Source organism: Schistocerca nitens, chromosome 4 (genome assembly GCF_023898315.1).
Source record: "Schistocerca nitens isolate TAMUIC-IGC-003100 chromosome 4, iqSchNite1.1, whole genome shotgun sequence".
Classification (NCBI taxonomy): domain Eukaryota; kingdom Metazoa; phylum Arthropoda; class Insecta; order Orthoptera; family Acrididae; genus Schistocerca; species Schistocerca nitens.
Genome location: NC_064617.1, coordinates 302,394,373 through 302,415,800, shown reverse-complemented (window position 1 = coordinate 302,415,800; position 21,428 = coordinate 302,394,373). Strand labels below are relative to the sequence as shown.

General features: G+C 46.2%; 1 protein-coding gene across 1 annotated transcript in view; it reads right to left on the bottom strand.

The window, feature by feature from the left end:
* The window catches only part of LOC126251333 (protein white-like), a 271,024-nt gene that overhangs the window by 87,394 nt on the left and 162,202 nt on the right, over positions 1-21,428 (bottom strand). Inside the window, exon 2 of the mRNA XM_049951677.1 lies at positions 10,429-10,714. Within this exon, the coding sequence (XP_049807634.1) occupies positions 10,429-10,714 (286 nt within the window). The remainder of the gene's footprint in view (positions 1-10,428; positions 10,715-21,428) is intronic.

The following is a 21,428-nucleotide window of genomic DNA, read 5'->3' as shown; positions in this document are numbered from 1 at the left end:
ATTTGGGTGCATAGATCCTGAGAAATCAGTACCCAGAACAACCACCTCTGGCCGTAATAACGGCCTTCATACGCCTGGGCATTGAGTCAAGCAGAGCTTGGATGGCGTGTACACGTACAGCTGCCCATGCAGCTTCAACACGATACCACAGTTCATCAAGAGTAGTGACTGGCGTATTGTGGCGAGCCAGTTGCTCGGCCACCGTTACCAGACGTTTTCAGTTGGTGAGAGATCTGGAGAATGTACTGGCCAGGGCAGCAGTCAAACATTTTCTGTATCCAGAATTGCCCGTAATGGACATGCAACAGACGGTCGTGCATTATCCTGCTGAAATGTAGGGTTTAGCTGGGATCGAATGAAGGGTAGAGCCACGGGTCGTAACACATCTGAAATGTAACGTCAACTGTTCAAAGCGCCATCAATGCGAACAAGAGGTGACCGAGACGTGTAACCAATCGCAACCCATACCATCACGCCGGGTTATACGCCAGTATGGCGATGACGAATACACGTTTCCAATGTGCGTTCACCGCGATGTCGCCAAACGCGGATGCGACCATCGTGATGCTGTAAACAGAACCTAGATTCATCCGAAAAAATGGCGTTTTGCCATTCGTGCACCCAGGTTCGTCGCTGAGTACACCATCGCAGGCGCCCCTGTCTGTGATGCAGCGTCAAGGGTAACCGCAGCCACGGTCTCCGAGCTGATAGTCCATGCTGCTGCAAACGTCGTCGAACTGTTCGTGCAGATGGTTGTTGTCTTGCAAACGGCCCCATCTGTTAGGGATCGAAACGTGGCTGCACGATCCGTTAGAGCCATGAGGATGAGATGCCTGTCATCTCGACTGCTAGTGATACGAGGCCGTTGGGATCCAGCACGGTGTTCCGTATTACCCTCCTGAACCCACCGATTCCACATTCTGCTAACAGTCGTTGGATCTCGACCAACGCGAGCAGCAATGTCGCGATACGATAAACCGCAATCGCGATAGGCTACAATCCGACCTTTATCAATGTCGGAAACGTGATGGTACGCATTTCTCCTCCTTACGCGAGGCATCACAACAACGTTTAACCAGGCAACGCCGGTGAACTGCTGTTTGTGTATGAGAAAGCGGTTGGAAACTTTCCTCGTGTCAGCACGTTGTAGGTGTCGCCACCGGCGCCAACCTTGTGTGAATGCTCTGAAAACTAATCATTTGCATATCACAGCATCATCTTCCTATCGGTTAAATATCGCGTCTGTAGCACGTCATCTTCGTGGTGTAGCAATTCTAATGGCCAGTAGTGTACGTCGAGAGTTCAAGTGATGTAACACATATTTTTTCTGTAGGTGGGTTGGTTTTATTCAGGATTTCAGTACACCATATTATTCCCCATCCTTTTGGCTACAAAATCCTGTTTTTCAACATAATCTCCTTTCAACATGACGGCCGTTCGCCACCTTACTGGGAGGGCGTGGCTGCCCGCAGGATAGCACTTTGCTGGTCGACATCGAAGCCAACATCTTGCACCAACAGTAACCTCCTCCTCATCCATGTACTGCTTCCCTCGGAGAACATCCTTCATTGGGCCAACAGATAGAAATCGGAATGTGGGAAATCCAGCCTGTGTGGTGGATGAGGAAGAACAGCTCAATGAATTTTTGAGAGCACCTCTCTGGTGCCCGTATTTGTCTGCGTTGTCATGGAGAATTTTTGTGGCGACGAACGCACTGAAGCCGTTTCTTTAATTTCCTGAGGGAAGCACAATACACTTCAGAGTTGGCCGTTGCAGCATTAGAGAGGACATCAAATAGTGTGACCTCTTCAGAGTCCCAGCAGACTGTCGCTATGGCTTTACCAGCTAGGGGTGCGGCTTTGAACTTCTTCTTCGGAGAAGCGGTCGTGTAGCGCCACTCCACGGATTGTCGTTTTGTTTCTGGTTCGAAATGACGAACCCATGTTTCATCGACTGTGACGATGTTCGAGAAAACATGGCCCCGATCAGCCTCGTATCGCGCAAGCAATTCCTCACAGATGGTCCTTCGTTGCCCTTTATGGTCTTCTGTTAGGCAGCGAGGAACCCAGTGGGTGCACACCCTTGAGTATTCCAACTGGTGGACGACTGTGTTCGCTTTCCTTGCACTGCCTCAGTTTCTATCTGAAATAAATGGTCAATGAGAATAGGTTATGTAACAAGAGAAACGATTGTATGTTTGGAGAATAGGACTTGTTTCTTATTAGACAGTTTCCGAAAGTGAAGTGATTGCTGCATCCCTGTAGATTAGTGGAATGTTCAGGTGAAACTAGGCCAGGTCTCCACATTGGAATCACCGATGTCAATAACGTTTTGCCGCAGTCCAGTTTCTGCTACAGTGGTGGAACTAACAACACAGGACAGAATAGCTTGGAGAGATGTCTTTGGACTGGAGATCACAACCAAAGCAGGCTGAAAGAGTAGTACCAAATATTTTAATATTTTAGAAAAACGCTTTCTGCTGTCGTAACGATTGAAGGAAGTGACTCTCAGAACACCGACAAAATTAAAAGTTTCAGCTACAGCATCTAAAGTAATGGGGTCTCCTGTAATCAGACGTCGCATATTCGTGTAATTAAAGCGGACAGCCGTCATAATAGGACGCAGTTCATCCGACGTCTGAAGCAGGGAAAACACGAGATGCAGTTTTATGCATATAACATTATGATTTAAACACGTCGGCAGGTCTAACTCGCAACATCCTTATAAATTAATTAGTTATTCGGCTGTCCGCTGCTCGTGGTCTCGCGGTAGCGTTCTCGCTTCCCGAGCACTGGGTCCGGGGTTCGATTCCCGGCGGGGTCAGGTATTTTCCCTGCCTCGAGATGACTGGGTGTTCTTGTGTCGTCTTCATAATCATCATTCATCCGCATTACGGTCGGCAAACCACCTCCACTAGGACCTTGCGTAGTACGGCGGTGCGTGTCTCCCGTATCGTTCCCCTACGCTCTGTCACGGAGTATGGGACTTCATCATCAGTTATTGGGTTGGTGCATAAGTACATAGCGTTTTTTCATAAGACTAATAAACGCAACAGAAAGACATAACAGAGACTTCAGTTATCAATCATATATTCTCCTTCACTATTTACAACAGCCTGCCAATGCTGCGGTAACTTTTCGAGACCGTGACTGTAGAAATCACGTGGTTTTGAGGCGAGGAAATCGTCGAGTCCCGTCTGGAGCGCATTTTCATCCGAAAAGGAAGTTCCTTGAAGGCTATTCAATAGAGAACGAAAAAGGTGAAAATCTGAAGGCACAAGTTCAAGTGAATAAGTTGCTTTCGGTACGACTTCCCAACACTACTCCTGTATAGTGTTTTTTGTCAGTCTGGCAGAGTGCGGGAGGGCGTTATCGTGGGGTAGCATCACTTCACGCAGCCTTTCTGATAGTTGTTCTTGTATTGTGTCTGAAAAACTTAGCAGTTGTCGACAATAAATGTAAGCAGTGATAGTTAAATGGTTAAAATGGCTCTGAGCACTATGGGACTCAACTGCTGTGGTCATCAGTCCCCTAGAACTTAGAACTACTTAAACCTAACTAACCTAAGGACATCACACACAACCATGCCTGAGGCAGGATTCGAACCTGCGACCGTAGCAGTCGCACGGTTCCGGACTGCGCGCCTAGAACCGCGAGACAACCACGGCCGGCCAGTGATAGTTACACCTCGGGGAAGCAATTCGTAGTACTCCACACCGTCGCTGTTGCGCCGAATGCATAACGTTATCGTTTGTCGATGCGCAGGTCTTTGTACGGATAGTTGCTGCTTTGTCTGCCCTCAACTATTCCTTTCTTTTCCTTATGTTAGCATAAAGACACCAGTTATCATCACCAGTAACGATAGTGGAAAGGAACAACCAGTGTTGTTCACGAGCCAATTGGTGACGAGCAAGCTGAGCTTTTGGTTTTGATTAGACCATGCGATACCCGTAACCCGATTTCTGAACCTTCCCCATTGCATGCAAATGTCGCACAATGGTGCAATGATCACAGTTCATCAGATTTGTCAGTTCTCGAGTACACTGTAGGCTAATGCGTTTAAATAATCTTCATCAAACCCCGAATGTCTTCCTGAACGCCCGCATCTCGTGGTCGTGCGGTAGCGTTCTCGCTTCCCACGCCCGGGTTGCCGGGTTGGAATCCCGGCGGGGTCAGGGATTTTCTCTGCCTCGTGATGGCTGGGTGTTGTGTGCTGTCCTTAGGTTAGTTAGGTTTAAGTAGTTCTAAGTTCTAGGGGACTTATGACCACAGCAGTTGAGTCCCATAGTGCTCAGAGCCATTTTTCTTCCTGAACGTGACGAGACACTAATGTCAGAACGATCCTCCTTAAAACGAGAAAACCACTTTCTTGCCGCGCTCAGCCCCATGGCATAATCCCCACACACGGCGCAAAAGTTTCTGGTTGCCTCCACTGTCGTCGCCCTTCTTTTGAAGTCAAACGGAAGAATATGTCGGAAATGTTCCGATTTCTGCCTCACTATCTCCAAACGACGAAATGACCATATATAAACTCAAATAGTAACAGTGAAATACAAATAATAAACGACAATCGATAAATATACCCATAGCAACCGGAATAGCAACATGCAAAACAAAAAGGCTGCGAACTTTTGCAACAGGATAATACGATGGTTGGAACTTCAATAGTGGCAAGTATTTACTCACAACCGATACAAAAGAGTTACATGTTTGCACCTGTTACTGTCCTTCAAAGTAGTCAACAGCGTTGTGTAGAACCCGCTGCCAGCCATGTGGAAGGCGTGGTACACCGTTAGCACAGCCTGTTCTGTTGATGGTGCGAATCGAGCGGTCTACTGCCTATCGAATCTCAGGAACAGTTCTGAAGTGAATGCCACGAAGTGGTTCGGAATCAAATCAAAGTCACAAGGACTTAAGTCCGGGGAGTATGGTGCTTGCGCCCGTGCATTGTGGTGAAAAATGATGGGTGGGTTGCGCAGAAAGTGTCGCCGCTTCTTTCGCAAAGCTGGTCGCAGGTGATGCTCCAAAAACGAACAGTAATACTGTGCATTGACGGTCTGCCGTGGAGGAACGTAATGTGTTAGGATAACACCATCACAGTCGTACACGAGAATCACCATAACTTTACACCTCTCCATTTGCACCATCAACAGAACAGGGTCTGCTAACGTTATAGTACCCCTTCCACATGGCAACGGGTTCTACACAATGCTGGTGACTACTTTGAAGGACAGTAACAGGTGCAAACATGTAACTCTTTTGTATCGGTTGTGAATAAAGAGTTGCTACTATTTAAGTTCCAACCCTTGTACATTACCCTAAACTGCAGTTTCAGTAGTCTGGTTAACAAGAAAATTTGCGTTCATTATTAGGATGGGATATTGGAAGTATAACGTTTCATGAATTGACAAGAAGGAAGTTATGAGCATCTCGAGTGAAAGAAGGGATTGATTGATAAGACTCATCCTGAGAAATCTACAGTTTGGCTATAGAGAGAAATGAGGGAGCGGTTAAAAATTGTGAAGGGAGACCAAGGTTTGAGTACGGCAAGCAGGTTCAAATGGATGGCTGTTTGCTCACATAACTAATACCAGAAGAATAGAACAGAAAATTGAGGATGTGCTATATGATGATCAGTCTGGCTTTAGGAAAGTTAAAGGCGCCAGAGTGGCAGTTCTAATATAGCGGGTTGATAATGGAAGTTAGAAAATGGAAGTTAGACTGAACAAAAATCAAGACACGTTCATAGGATTTGTCGCCTCGAAAAAGCGTTCAAAAACGTCAAATGGTGCAAGATGTTCGAAATTCTGAGGAAAATAGCGATAATCTCTAGGGAAAAACGGTTGCTATACAATATGTACAAGACCCAAGAGGGAACAATATGACCGGAGGACCAAGAACTAAGTGCTTGGATTAAAAAGGGTATAAGACAGGAATGCAGTCTTTCGTTCCTACTCTGCAATATACGTACATTGAAGAAGCAGTGACGGAAATATATGTAAGGTTCGAGAGTGGGATCAAAATTCAAGATGAAACGATGTCAATGATAAGATTCGCTGATGACATTGCTATCCTCAGTGAAAGTCGAGAAGAATTACAGGATGTGTTGAATGGAATGAACAGTATAACGAGTACAGAATATGGAGTGAGAATAAATCGAAGAAAGTCGAAAGCAATAAGAAGCAGCAAAAATGAGAACAGCGAGAAACTTTACATCAGGATTTGGTGATCACGAAGTAGATGAAGCTACGGAATCCTGCTAGCTAGGCAGCAAAATAACCCATGACGAACAGAGCAAGGAGGACATTAAAAGCAGACTAGACCTTGCGAAAAGGTTATTCATGGCCAAGAGAAGTCTACTATAGTCCGAGCCACGAACGATGGCATTTCGCGCATGTCGAGTCACGGGCGGAGACAGCAGTGTTGACGAAATGGCTCTAAACAATATGTGACTATACATGTGAGGTCATCAGTCCCCTAGACATAGAACTACTTAAACCTAACTTAAGGGCATCACACACATCTATGCCCGAGGCAAGATTCGAACATGCGACCGTAGCAGCAGCGCGGCTCCGGACTGAAGCGCCTAGAACCGCTCGGCCACAGCGGCCGGCCTTTGTTGACGATTCCAAGCGATAGCAGCGGCACGGGCAAGTGCGTGCTTTTCACTTGGAGAAAGCGTATATCCTTCAAATTATGTCTCTTACTTACTTATGCAGAATTTATCACTTACCTCCACTATCAACAATAGCAACTCGTAGCAAATGGAATCGAAATTCACTAAACGACTCGGTACTATCACGTTTAATGCTCGCATTAGCTACGGCATTCACAGCAGAGCGCTCAGAACATACTGAATGTTCATCGGTTGTTGGAGTAGACGTGACATAGGTGCGCAATACAAGCTTAAACTCGACCGCCATCGTTCGTGACTTCAACAATAGTATCAAAATGTGACTTAATTTGAGGAAGAATATTCTAAGAACGGACGTGTGCAGCATGTGGAGCACCCCATTGTACGGCAGTGAGACATGGATTGTGGGAACACCGGAACAGAGGGGAATAGAAGCAGCTGTGTTATGGTGCTAGAGAAGACTGTTGAAAATCAGGACGACTGATGTAAGACGAGTATATTTCTATTGTCTATTGTCAAACCACGATTTATGAAAGATGTTTATATTTTATTAATAGGCTTAAGTAGGAATAATTAATATTTGTCATGTTGGAAATAATTGTGGTATCAGGGAATGTCTGCACCAAAGTATTGTCGGCAGGAGAGACCGCACATTGATGTAATTTTAAAAAGGGCAGGAGAGACCGCGTATGGATACATTTTAAGAAAAGGGCGGGAAAGACCGCACACTGATACATTTTGTAATGGTAGCAGGGATTGTCTGCACCAGAAAGCGTTGTTGGCGGGAGAAACCGCACTTTAGCGTTCGTAGGAAGTCAGTAGTAAGCGAGATGTGAAGCGAGTCGGTAGCAGATCTGAAGCGAGAGGTTGAGAGGAGCGGTGTGTCTGCCAGCCACCAGCTATGATTTATAAGAGATTATAAACGGATGTACAGAGACATCAGCTAACTATTATCATAAGAAGAACTAATATTATTGAATTATTTCTTTGAGAAACTCAAGACTACTGAAGGTATGTTTGCGCAATGCTAGTTGTAAGATTATTGTAAAAAGTAAGTCCCATTTGAACGTTTGTATAATCATTTCATTCAGAATATAATTCATTTTTGCCAACAATATTGCATTACTGATTATAATCCATCCCAAAAGCCATCAACGTAAAACTTTGCAAAATTTTATTGTTGTCAAGAAAAAGTTACGTAACTTCAGTCAAATTAATTAAAGAATAACGTCAGCTTTGCTATTAAAGAATAACGTCAGCTTTGGTAATAAGTACAGCCACTTACTATGACAGCCTTCCAGCAGCTAATTGAGTATAGTAAAACAGAGTAAGTATATTCATGTCGCAGTTCGATGCTGCAGTCCGATGGATATCCAGTAACAGTAAAAAAAGGTAAGGAACAGTTTTGGGTTATTGCAGGTAACGACTGAGGGCCACGACGACGACACATTCTATGTTTCGTCGAAATAATCAGAAAGCAGCATTTAAATTTGTATGCGAAGTTTGAGAAAGAGAATTAATTTCAAAGGGAGGATTTCATTTGTTATTATTAAGCAAGGGATAGAAATCCTAAGGGAAGGTTTCATAGGTTATTGTAGAAGGGACAGTTGCGTAACAAAAGAGATATAGAGGAGACGGGAAGGTAAATAGCGAGGAGGTACTCCGTAGGTTCGGGGAGGAAAGGAATAAACAGAAAACAGTGACAAGAAGAAGGGAAGAATGATAGGACATCTGTTAAGACATCAGGGACTACGTTTCATCGCATTCGGAAGGACGATGGTTCAAACCCGCGTCCGGCCATCTTTATTTAGGTTCTCTGTGATTTCCCTAAATCGCTCCAGGCAATTGTAGGGATGGTTCCGGCGAAAGGGCACAGCCGAATTCCTTCTCCATCCTTGCCTAATGCGATGGGACCAATGACGTCGCTGTTTGGTCCCCCCTCCCACGAATCAACCAACCAACAAGTTCACGATACTAGAGGGAGCTGTAGAGGGTGAAAACTGTAGAAGGAAACAGAGCTTGGGGTACATCCAGCAAATAATTCAGGATGTAGATTGCAAGTGCTACTCTGGGGTAGGGTTACCAGATTTCGGAATGCCAAAAAGAGGACTTTTCCATATTTTAGGATGAAAAAAGAGGACACTTTCTATTTCTTAGATGTATTACATAAGAAAAAAAATAAAAACATTACACACATCTCACACACCTACGTATTTTTCATTTGACTGAATCTTTTTTAAAAATTCCTTTTCTTGACACAAATATTTAAAAAAGTTCTTGCAATTCAAATTTCTAAAACTCAATTTCACCATTGCAATCCCCTTTACAGTGTCAGTAGTGAGTCTATTTCTCTCCTTTGTCCACTGTGCCTCCATTAAGAACAACAACCTCTCCACACAAGCATTATCGGCTGGCAACGCGAATAAGAATTGTGCAATTTTAATTAACTTGCTAAACTGTTTCTCAGTGTTACACGACTCAACATACTTGCATCACTTCTTATGGGCCGGTTCTGATTTTCTATCATATGTGGCTATGAATTTTTTTAAACTGGAGAACTGATCAAAGCAATTTTGAGCTCTGAGCACTATGGGACTCAACTGCTGAGGTCATTAGTCTCAAAGCAATTTTCATCGTCAATTTTAATATATTTATTCAACAAAAATTTGATTGATTCTTCCACGTAAGACCACGATCTTCTTCTTCTTCTGTAGTGGTCAATCCAAGGATTGGTTTGCAACAGCTACAATGGCAGCTTGTCTCCATTCTGTGCGCCTTTCAGCTTTTCTCTTCATTTCTTTATAGGTGTTACATCCCACATCTTTCACGATTTGATCCATGTACCTCAGTCGTGGTCTTCCTCTTGGTCTTTTTCCCTCGACATATCCCTCTATGATTGTGTTCAGGAGTCCTTTATGTCTTAATAGATGGCCTGTAAATTGCACTCTTCTATTAACAATGAAACTCCAGAAGCTTCTCTTCTCACCTGCTCTTTCCAGAACCACTTCGTTTGTGATATATCTGAAAGATCGAGCCACTTAAAACAAGAAAATTCACAAAATGGTTCTATCCAGATATTCAGGTACTCCAAACATCCTTCATAGAGGGTACCAAATTGGCACTTAAATTTCTTCACCTTCAAAGGATAACCATCATTTTCAATTTGAAACAATCTTTCTTTCACACTCAAAGATATAAAATTTTCATCTTTTCTGTGCTGAAGGGAATACAGTACATTCATGACATCGATAAGGGAGTTTTCTTCCTTTTCTAAGATACTAATACAATTATGAAAAATGCCAACTAATGATTGGATATGCCATAGATATTGCTCATTGATAGAGTCCATAAAAAACATTCTTTAGGACTGTTGGAGGTTTGTTTTGTGACAGAAAGAAGGATTTCAGAGCGGGAAAGATCTCTGTAAGTCTCTGAATGGCTGGAAATAGTGACAGCCATCGAGTCTTGCTATGGCTGAGAAGTTGTTGGTACTCTATTTCGACAAAATCACGAAATTTCTTTAGTGACTCTACACGGACAGTGTATATCGGAAAATTATTATATATTTTCATTATTAATCCTTGTAAGTCAATTTCTCCGCCAGATTCTGGGGTGAAAATGTTGGCACAGGAGAGGAATTCGTGGCGGGCCGCTTCAAACCAGTCAGAAGACTGACGAATGAAAAATACAGGGATGAAGAGGTTTTAAGTAGATAGCCCAGCGTGGAGAGCGGCATCAGAGCAGGCGAAGAGCACAACAACCGTCAGTGGAGCTTTACTCGGCAGCGCGACTCACCGTCCTTGAGGATGTGCTTGCGCGGCTGGTCGCCGCCGACGGCGCTGCCCCAGAAGCGGCGGCGGTGGCGGCTGGTGTGGGTGGGCGCGAACACGTTGAGGCGGTGCCACGTGTAGGTGACCAGCTGCTGCTCGAGCAGGCTGGCGCCGCTGCCCGCGCTGCCCTCTGGCGAGCCGCGCTTCGACTCGTTCCTGGCGGTCGCTCGGATCCACTGCACCGGCTCCATCTGCATGTCCGAGTCGCTGCGACCGCTCAGCGCGCTCGTCGTCGTCCCATCGCCGCTCACCTGCAACACGCCCGTACCCCACACTCACTCTCTCACTCTCTTATTCCAGATCCATCTGTGTCAATTTCTTACAAGGGAAACCCCATAGCGCCCCCCCCCCCCCTCCCCACTCAAATTCAATGGTAAAATGCCCAGTGGGAGCCCATCAAAAACTGAACACAGTTCAAGTGTGAAAATAGGAAGAAGGTATACTGAACTGTCCAATTCACCACTTGGTGCAACCAGTGGTTGCTTAAGGTCAATCCTCCCAAAACCCAGGTGATCATAGTAGGCAAAACCACCCCTTCCTTCCGCCTCCTCGATTTCTATGTCACCGTCTATGGCCGTCCTATCGCCCTCACCCACACCCTTAAGTACCTTAGCGTCACCCTTGACCGTCGCCTCTCCTGGACCCCCCACCTCCGGACGATCCGAGCCGAGGCACGCTCCCGACTCCATCTCCTCGAGCTCCTTTCTGGCCGTACGTGGGCTCTGGACCCCTCCACCATCCTCCATACCTATAAATACCTCATCCGCCCTATCCTCTGCTACGGCCACCCTGCCTGGATCTCCAGCCCCCCTACCTTTTACAAATCCGTTCAGATCCTAGAACGCCATGCTCTTCGCCTCGCCTATCACATCCGTCTCCCCTCCCGCACGCGGATCCTGTACGACCTTATTCCGTTCCCTCACCTCCTCCTTTTCCTCGAACGGATACGGATCCTCTACACCTCCCGTAAACTCGATCCTCCTCACCTGCTTGTCTCTCCCGTCCTCTCCCACCCCCGTCCGCTGCCGCACCTGTATTCCCACGTCCCACCTGCTCTCCATCTCTCCACTCTCCGTACCCTCTCCCAAGGTGGCTTCCGCCAGCTCCCCCTCCCTGATGATGCCCTCCTCCCCTCCATCTACCCCTCCTACCAACTTTGATCCTCCCTCCCTCTTCCTGTGTTTGTTCCTTTGGGCACCCTCTCTCCCTTCTCTCCCCCTTCCCTCCCTCCTCCCTTTCGCCCCTCCCCCTGGCTTCCCCTACCCCCATACCTCCATTCCTCCTACCATCTCCTCTGCCATTGGCATCTTTGCTCTCCTCTCTCCCTCCCCCACCCCCTTCTACCCCTCTCGGCAGGTCCCCGGACTCGCACACGTTCAGTGGTCATTCGCGCGCCGGAAATCATCGCCATCAGTTTCTCGTGTGTGTGCCATCGTGTTTGTGGTTTAGTGTTCTTCATCGTCACGCTCCTTCGTTCACCTGTACTGTCTAAGTCGTCAGTGTTCGTGTGCAGTGCCGACAGTTTTTAGTGTGTTTTCGTCGAGTGTGAACGGCTTCGTGTTATTTGTTTCTGTGTCTACTGTTTTTTGCCCCCCACTTTGTTCAGTATCTTCTGTGTCTCCTCTGTATTTTCATTGTTAAACTTGTGGCTGAAGAGCAGCGTAGTATGCTGCTGCCAGACCACCTTATGTAAGGTGTTTAAATAACAATAAAGAAAAAAAATACTGAACTGTGAAAAAAGAAGCGGAATAGAAATAGTGAACGGTTCCAGGCTGAAACGTAATGAGGCCTCTCGAGCAGAGAGTCTTCTTCCCTGGTTAGGCGATCGGCATGCACTCCGAAAGCAACGCTCATGCGAAACCCAACCCGCGCTTTTCTCCCTTGACATCCTGAAACCCACAGATCAAGGCAGTCACGTTAATGTACGATTTCGTCTACATCTTCACACACCACCCGATAAAAAGTATGCGGACACCCGTATGGAATGCAGAACTGGAAAGTCGGGAGAGTCGGACCCATCAACATATAACGTGGTTGGAAACATTGTTTTATCAGTAGAGAAGCTGTTACAACAAAATGGGTCGGTCATGAGAGCTGATTGACGTCGAACGTTCACTAAAGTGCGTGCGGCCGAGTTTAGGTTCGTTCTGCGCATCTGACGTCACAAAACAGTCAGCCAATGAACAGAGAGCGACGTTGCCAGAGCTCGACTGCAGTGCAGAGCACGGACGACTGTCTTCAGCTTTAGAGACGTTCAATCATAAATAAAGTAATTGAACAAAAGCAATGTCTTGATAGCAGACATAGTTTTATAGAGTTTGGAAAAGGCATTCTTTATACCAATTGCTTCGTATTCTATTAATTAATTAAACCAAACAAGCAATAAGACTCCTAATTCAGGCGATAGCAAGGAAAGGTGTTTGTTATCATTCTCACTAACCGCTTTTTCGCAATAAAGAACAGTGGTAACTATTTTATTTCCTTTTGTACTTCGACGAAACATGAGTAATTCATAGTCATACCAACAGTGTTTGTCGGTATTTTGCGTGACATTTTAAAGTTCTCTGGGAGTTCTAATGAATGATGAGCTGCGTTAGCGTAATTGAGTTCAAACCTTGTTCAGTGCTTAATATTTTCTTTATTTAAAAAGGAATATCGAAGTGTCTTACTTCATGAATTTTATTCGTTTGAATGTATTTTTTTGAAATTTCTAGTAGCAACTAAAATCAACCACATGGAAAGTATACGCTAAGGACTTTTACCTCTGCAAACTCTTCAAAATTTCGTGCAATGGTTTACTACATCTAATGCTGCCCAATAACTGCGTTGAACATCGAAACAAAATTATGTCATTTATGGGGGGAAGGTATCAGTCAAGAAGATGTGTAAAAATCAAATTTTTGTGCCAAATAGTTTTTGTGAAATCGAATGATAAAGTGTGACAAAGCAGTCGAAACACCATGTGTCTGCACAGGCGAGCAGTGCAATGATGACAAAATCGCGCACAGCGCGGAATGCGGGGAGCAAGTCTCTGTAGCAGCGAAAGGGTTAATGCGGCCGTGGTGGCTTTACTTCATAAACTGCGCGCTCCCCCCTAAACTTAAGTTTGCGATCTATACTATGGCGCTGCTTCTCTTGGCGCGTACAACTGGCAACGCAGCAATCTCCCGCGTCTGGGCGGGCATGCGCGAAACGCCAAGATAAAAGAATTGAACTATAGTCACTAGCAGTCACCTGAGTAACGTCTCCATTAGGGATATTTCAGCCCTTCTAAAGCTGCCCGACTCAACTGTTAATTTTGTCACTGTGAAAAGTGGAAAAGCGAAGGAACAACCAAAGCTCACCCAAGGAGGATCTGTAACGAACTGACGAACGGTGCAGGGAATGGCAATTGAATCTCAATGTAGACAAGTGTAAGGTGCTGCGAATACATAGAGAGAAAGATCCTTTATCAATTAGCTATAATATAGCAGGTCAGCAACTGGAAGCAGTTAATTCCATAAATTATCTGGGAGTAGGCATTAGGAGTGATTTAAAATGTAATGACCAAATAAAATTGATCGTCGGTAAAGCAGATGCCAGACTGAGATTCAGTGGAAGAATCCTAAGGCAATGCTATCCGAAAACAAAGGAAGTAGGTTACAGTACACTTGTTCGCCCACAGCTTGAATACTGCTCACCGGTGTGGGATCCGTACCAGATAGGGTTGATAGAAGAGATAGAGAAGATCCAACGGAGAGAAGCGCGCTTTGTTACAGGATCATTTAGTAATCGCGAAAGCGTTACGGAGATGATAGATAAACTCCAGTGGAAGACTCTGCAGGAGAGACACTCAGTAGCTCGGTACGGGCTTTTGTTGAAGTTTCGAGAACATACCTTCACCGAGGAGTCAAGCAGTATATTGCTCCCTCCTACGTATATCTCGCGAAGAGACTATGAGGATAAAATCAGAGAGATTAGAGCCCACACAGAGGCATACCGACAATTTTTCTTTCCACGAACAATACGAAACTGGAATAGAAGGGAGAACCGATAGAGGTACTCAAGGTACCCTCCGCCACACACCGTCAGGTGGCTTGCGGAGTATGGATGTAGATGTAGATAGTGCTGACGAGCAGAGCATTGCGAATGGTGGTTGTAAAAAGTCGCATGGAACCAGCAGAAGGAATCTCTCGTGAGCTCAAAATGATACAAGCAGTGAAGCTAGCACAATGATTGTGTAAGGAGTTAAAAAGAACGGAGGAAAATAGTCGAGCAGCACCCCATAAACCACAAATTTCTGTAGTCAGTACTAAGTAAAATACTAAGAGACGCTTGAGATTGTGTGAAGAGCGTCGCCAAAATGGAAACGAATGATTTATCTCGCTATCCTCTGTGCCAATCCGATGGGTTCGCGGAATACCTGGAGAACGTTGCCTGCAATCATGGGTAGTGCGAACTGTGAAGTTGTGTTATGGCATGAGTATTTTTCGTAGTTAGGGCGTGGTCATCTTGTGCTTAAGAAAACGCTAAATGCGGAAGCATATGAATACATTTTCTAGCATTGTGTACTGTGTACAGTAGAGGAACAGTTTGGAGACGATGACTGATCGCATCAGCATGACGATGCACGCTGTCATAAAGCAGCATCTGTGAGGCAATGGTCTGTGGAGAATAATATTCCTAAAATGGACTGGTCAGCCCAGAGTCCCTTCATGAACCATAGTAACACACCTTTGGGTCGAATTACACTCATGCTCATAAATTAAGGATAATTGCAGAATGTGGTGCCACACAATGCGACACTACACAAAACTGGCACTAATAGCATAGGCACATAGGGAACACAAACGACACAGATCTGTAAGTCTACGGTATTGGTGATAAGTTGAGAAAACCGTCCCGAAACACACGTGCTACAAAACGCCACAGTTCCTGCGCATGTACCCCGATATCAGTGGGATATAATCACCATGCACACGTACACAGGCCGCACAACGGGCTCGCATACTCAGGATCAGGTGTTCGAGCAGCTGCTGGGGTACAGCCTCCCATTCTTGGACCAGTGCCTGTCGGAGCTCCTGAAGTGCTCTAGGGGTGTGAAGACGTGCAGCGATACGTCGACCGAGAGCATCCCAGCTCGATGGGGTTAAGGTCTGGACAACAGGCAGGCCACTCCATTCGCCTGATATCTCCTGTTTCATGTTACTCCTCCACGATGACAGCTCGGTGGGGTCGTGCGTTATCATCCATCAGGAGGAAGGTGGGACCCACTGCACCCCTGAAAATGCGGACAGACTGGTGTAAAATGACGTCTCGATACATCTGACCTGTTACAGTTCTTCGGTCAAAGACACAAAGACATGCAGGGGTGAACGTGCACCAATCATAATCCCACCCCACACCATCAAACCACGACCTCCATACAGCTGCCTTTCAAGGACATTAAGGGATTGGTATCTGGTTCCTGGTTCACGGCATATGAAAACCCGGCGAGAATCACTGTTCAGACTATACGTGGACTCGTCCGTGAACATAACCTGGGACCACTGTTCCAATGACCATGTACTGTGTTCTTGACAGCAGGCTTTACGGGCTCTCCTCTGACCAGGGGTCAGTGGAATGCACCTTGCAGGTCTCCGGGCGAATAAACCATGTCTGTTCAGTCGACTGTAGATTGTTTGTCTGGAGACAACTGTTCCAGTTTCTGCGGTAAAGTCTTGAGCAAAGCTACCTGCAGTACTCCGTGGCCGTCTGCGGGCACTGATGGTGGGTCTTCTTTTGGTGTTGTACACTGTGGGCGCCCCTTTCTGTAGCGCCTGTCTGCTGGAATCGTTGCCATAATCTTGAGATCACACTTTGTGGCACACGGAGGGCCCGTACTATGACATGCTGTGTTTGACCAGCCTCCAGTCGCCCTAGTATTCTACCCCTCATAACGTCATCAATACGTGTTTTTGAGCCATTTTCAACACACAGTCACCATTACACTTACTCACTGCACCGTACTCTGACATGCACCAACACACCTCTGCGTATGTGGACTGCTGCCAGAGCCACCGTGCGACGACCGCAGGTCAAATACACCGCATGATCATAACCCGAGGTGATTTAAATCCGCAAACCGCCCACCAGAGCGTTGTTTCACCATGTATCAGCATTATCCTTAATTTATGAGCATGAGTGTAGAATGTCGATTACGTTCCGCACCCCAGCGTCCCACACACCCCATATTAACGTCCAGTATAATGTGTCCCGGTACTTTTATCCGGTACTGTACTTAGTACACAAGCCACCATACGGTCCACGATGGAGGGTACGTGGTACCGCTGCTAGTAATTGCCTGCTCTGTTTCACTCGCAAATGGAGCGAGGGAAAACGACTGTCTACATGCTTCCGTCCGACCCAAAATTTTCTCTTAGTTGTCTTCAAACCCCTTGCGACGAATGTACGCTGGTTGCAGTAGAATCGTTCTGCGGTCGATGGTGTTTCGCAAATGTAACGTCGTCTTCTCTACAGGGATTCCTATTTGAGTTCATGGAGCATTTTCGTACTGCAGTACTCTACTTTTGATCGAACCTACCTGTAACAAATCTAGCAGAACACCTCTGAATTCATTCGATAACTCCCTTTCATCCGATTTGGGGAACCAGTCAGGTCGCTCAAGTGTTCTTCAGTCTCCTTTACAGATGAACTACACTTTTCTAGAATTTTCCTAGTAAACCGAAGTCGTTAATTCCTACCTTTTACCTGAAATCCCTCAAAAAACAAAGTCGACTCTTCAGCTTTCTTACAACAAACATGCTCGTTTCATTTCTTGTCACTTTACTACATTATGCCTAGATATTTAATCGACGTGACTGTCTATTCGAACATTACGGAACTGTTTTCCCTACTCATCTGGATTAACTTACAATCTGCCATATTTAGAGCGAGATGCCATTCATGACATAAAAAAGCAGTTCCACTCAAATTATCGCGTATCACTCAAGTTACTCAGCGATGACACTATTCCGCCGGCCGCTGTGGTCGAGCGGTTCTAGGCGCTTCACTCGGGAACCGCGCTGCTGCTGCAGTTGCAGGTTCGAATCCTGCCTCGGACATGGATGTGTGTGATGTCCATAGGTTAGTTAGGTTTAACTACACTCCTGGAAATTGAAATAAGAACACCGTGAATTCATTGTCCCAGGAAGGGGAAACTTTATTGACACATTCCTGGTGTCAGATACATCACATGATCACACTGACAGAACCACAGGCACATACACAGGCAACAGAGCATGCACAATGTCGGCACTAGTACAGTGTATATCCACCTTTCGCAGCAATGCAGGCTGCTATTCTCCCATGGAGACGATCGTAGAGATGCTGGATGTAGTCCTGTGGAACGGCTTGCCATGCCATTTTCACCTGGCGCCTCAGTTGGACCAGCGTTCGTGCTGGACGTGCAGACCGCGTGAGACGACGCTTCATCCAGTCCCAAACATGCTCAATGGGGGACAGATCCGGAGATCTTGCTGGCCAGGGTAGTTGACTTACACCTTCTAGAGCACGTTGGGTGGCACGGGATACATGCGGACGTGCATTGTCCTGTTGGAACAGCAAGTTCCCTTGCCGGTCTAGGAATGGTAGAACGATGGGTTCGATGACGGTTTGGATGTACCGTGCACTATTCAGTGTCCCCTCGACGATCACCAGTGGTGTACGGCCAGTGTAGGAGATCGCTCCCCACACCATGATGCCGGGTGTTGGCCCTGTGTGCCTCGGTCGTATGCAGTCCTGATTGTGGCGCTCACCTGCACGGCGCCAAACACGCATACGACCATCATTGGCACCAAGGCAGAAGCGACTCTCATCGCTGAAGACGACACGTCTCCATTCGTCCCTCCATTCACGCCTGTCGCGACACCACTGGAGGCGGGCCGCACGATGTTGGGGCGTGAGCGGAAGACGGCCTAACGGTGTGCGGGACCGTAGCCCAGCTTCATGGAGATGGTTGCGAATGGTCCTCGCCGATACCCCAGGAGCAACAGTGTCCCTAATTTGCTGGGAAGTGGCGGTGCGGTCCCCTACGGCACTGCGTAGGATCCTACGGTCTTTGCGTGCATCCGTGCGTCGCTGCGGTCCGGTCCCAGGTCGACGGGCACGTGCACCTTCCGCCGACCACTGGCGACAACATCGATGTACTGTGGAGACCTCACGCCCCACGTGTTGAGCAATTCGGCGGTACGTCCACCCGGCCTCCCGCATGCCCACTATGCCCTCGCTCAAAGTCCGTCAACTGCACATACGGTTCACGTCCACGCTGTCGCGGCATGCTACCAGTGTTAAAGACTGCGATGGAGCTCCGTATGCCACGGCAAACTGGCTGACACTGACGGCGGCGGTGCACAAATGCTGCGCAGCTAGCGCCATTCGACGGCCAACACCGCGGTTCCTGGTGTGTCCGCTGTGCCGTGCGTGTGATCATTGCTTGTACAGCCCTCTCGCAGTGTCCGGAGCAAGTATGGTGGGTCTGACACACCGGTGTCAATGTGTTCTTTTTTCCATTTCCAGGAGTGTAGTTCGAAGTCTAGGGGACTGATGACCTCAGATGTTAAGTCCCATAGTGCTTAGAGCCATCTGAACCATTTGAACACTATTCCGTACATCGCAGCGTCACCAGCAAACAGTCGCAGATTGCTGCTCACTCTCTCCGTCATATCGCTTATGTACGATACAGAGAACACGGGCGGACCCACTCACCCCCGACGACACCTTTCTCTCTGATTAACACTCGCCGTCCACCCCAGCTTACTGGTTCCATTACTTCGAGCCACTCACGTATCTGAGCACCTACTCCACATGCTCGGACCCTAGTTAACAGTGTTCAAGGCAATATGCTTTGAGGACATCTAGGGGTATGGAACCTACCTGTTGCCTTTCATGCATGTTTCTCAGAATATCGTGCGAGAAAAGAGCAAACTGTATTTGGCAAGAGCGGTGCTGATTTGTGGACGGAAGCTTTTCTCTCTCAACGAAATTTATTATATTTGTACAATATTTCGGAGCTTTCTACTTCGGATTCCAGCCAGCTTACGGTTTCGAGTATAACTTGAGCGCGACAGATTTTCGTTTTGTACGAATGTTTAGCAAATTACTGTTAGAATCTTGGTATTCCGAGTGTCTTTATTTTGTATGCGATCTGATTTCCCTCTCCATGTTTTGACTGGCGAGTGTTCGTCAGAGAACCTTAAATTATGGCCTAGCCTACCAAAAAGCATTTTTCTCAGTGTCACGATTATTAACGACAGTACGGTCACAGGGGCATCGAATGAAATTGGTTGCTGAAAGGAGGATTCCTTGACAGGGTGAACGCACTATGCTAGCTTGGACGGAAAGTCATCGTTCATGCACAAATAATTTGAGCAGTGCCCCAGGGTAGTGTGTTGTGACCCTTTCTGTTATGTTGTAAGGGTGACCGAAAAGGCCGTTAACATTTTTAAATTCAATGCTTCATGAAAAAATACAGGCAGAGAGGCAAAAATTGACATACATGCTTGAAATGAGTTGGGCTTTTACTGAACACAAAATAAGTGCAAAAAAGACCAACAAATGGGGCTTCATATGAAACAAAAGCAATAATTAGCATAACAATTGATTTTTAAAAAGGAAGATGTTGTTTACAACAAATGCTCGCCATGTCGGCCGCCATTCATCGACGATACCTTTAGCCGAGGGACAATGTTGTGAACAATAGCGTACAGCATAATAGCAAGTATGGTGAGAAACTGCCATTGGATGTTGTCTTTTAGCATCCCTAATGAGGTCGGACGATCGCGGTAAATTTGCGACCACAAGTAAACAAGTTATCACATATATTAAGGTGTGCGGGCCTGAGAGACTAAGTATGGCGTAAGTGCAAGCTCGGCACGCGATCCTCACCAAACGATGTGCAAACAGACCTTTCGCCAGTGTGGCAATATGACGTGGAGCGCCATCTGCATAAAATTCGTAACTTCCAGCAGGTGTTTATCAGTCAGGCCAGGAACGATGCGATTCCTAAGATATCGGCGTACCTCCATCACGATTCTCATGCGGCGTCACTGATGAGTTGATGTCCAGCGCCATCTGTTGTCCGGCTTTCCTCTCGTTTTTGGTTTCAGTAAAACCTCATATCACTTGAGACATCGTGGCATCTGTGTCAGTTTTACCTGTCTACATACATTATTCCGTGAATTAGTGCTTGTTCAAATGTTAACAGACTTTTGGGTAATCCCGTATATTAATGACCTGGCACATAACATTAATAAGAAGCTCATAATTTTCACAGATGATCTATAATGAAGTACTGCTGCTTAAATATCCAGTGAGTTATTTATAAGACTTCGAATTGGTACAAAGATTGGCAGTTTGTTTTAGTTTTAAAAAGATAAGAACTGTGCACTTCACAAAACGCAGGAATGTAGTCGCTTATGACTACAAGATCAGTGAGTCACAATTGTCATCAGGAAACGCATTAAAATTCCAGGGTTTAACAATTTATAGGAATCTCAAATGGAATGATCACATAGGTTCAGTCGTAGGTAAAGCGGTTGGCTGACTTTGTTTCATTGTGGTAGGATACTGAGAATATATAGTTAGTCTAAAAAGGGGATTGCTTACAGAATACTTGTGAGACGCATCGTACAGTATTGCTCAAATGTATTGTACCCATACCAAACGGAAGAATATGGGATACTGAACGCACACAAAGGTGGGCAGTACGAATTTACTAGCAGCTTGGACGCTCTGGGAAACTTAAAAAAAGTCTCATTTTCTACCGTGAAAGACAGAGCACGCTATTCGGAATCCGACCTATTGTAGACCCCATTTGTTTTCAGACAAATACCCGGTGAGGGGTGGAAGAGAAGAGGTTGGAGGAGGGAAAAGAGGGGCGCCCTTTTGGGAATACTTGGAAGTGAAATTTCGTTTTCGGTATTTGCCTTACAACCAACTAAACCCTCC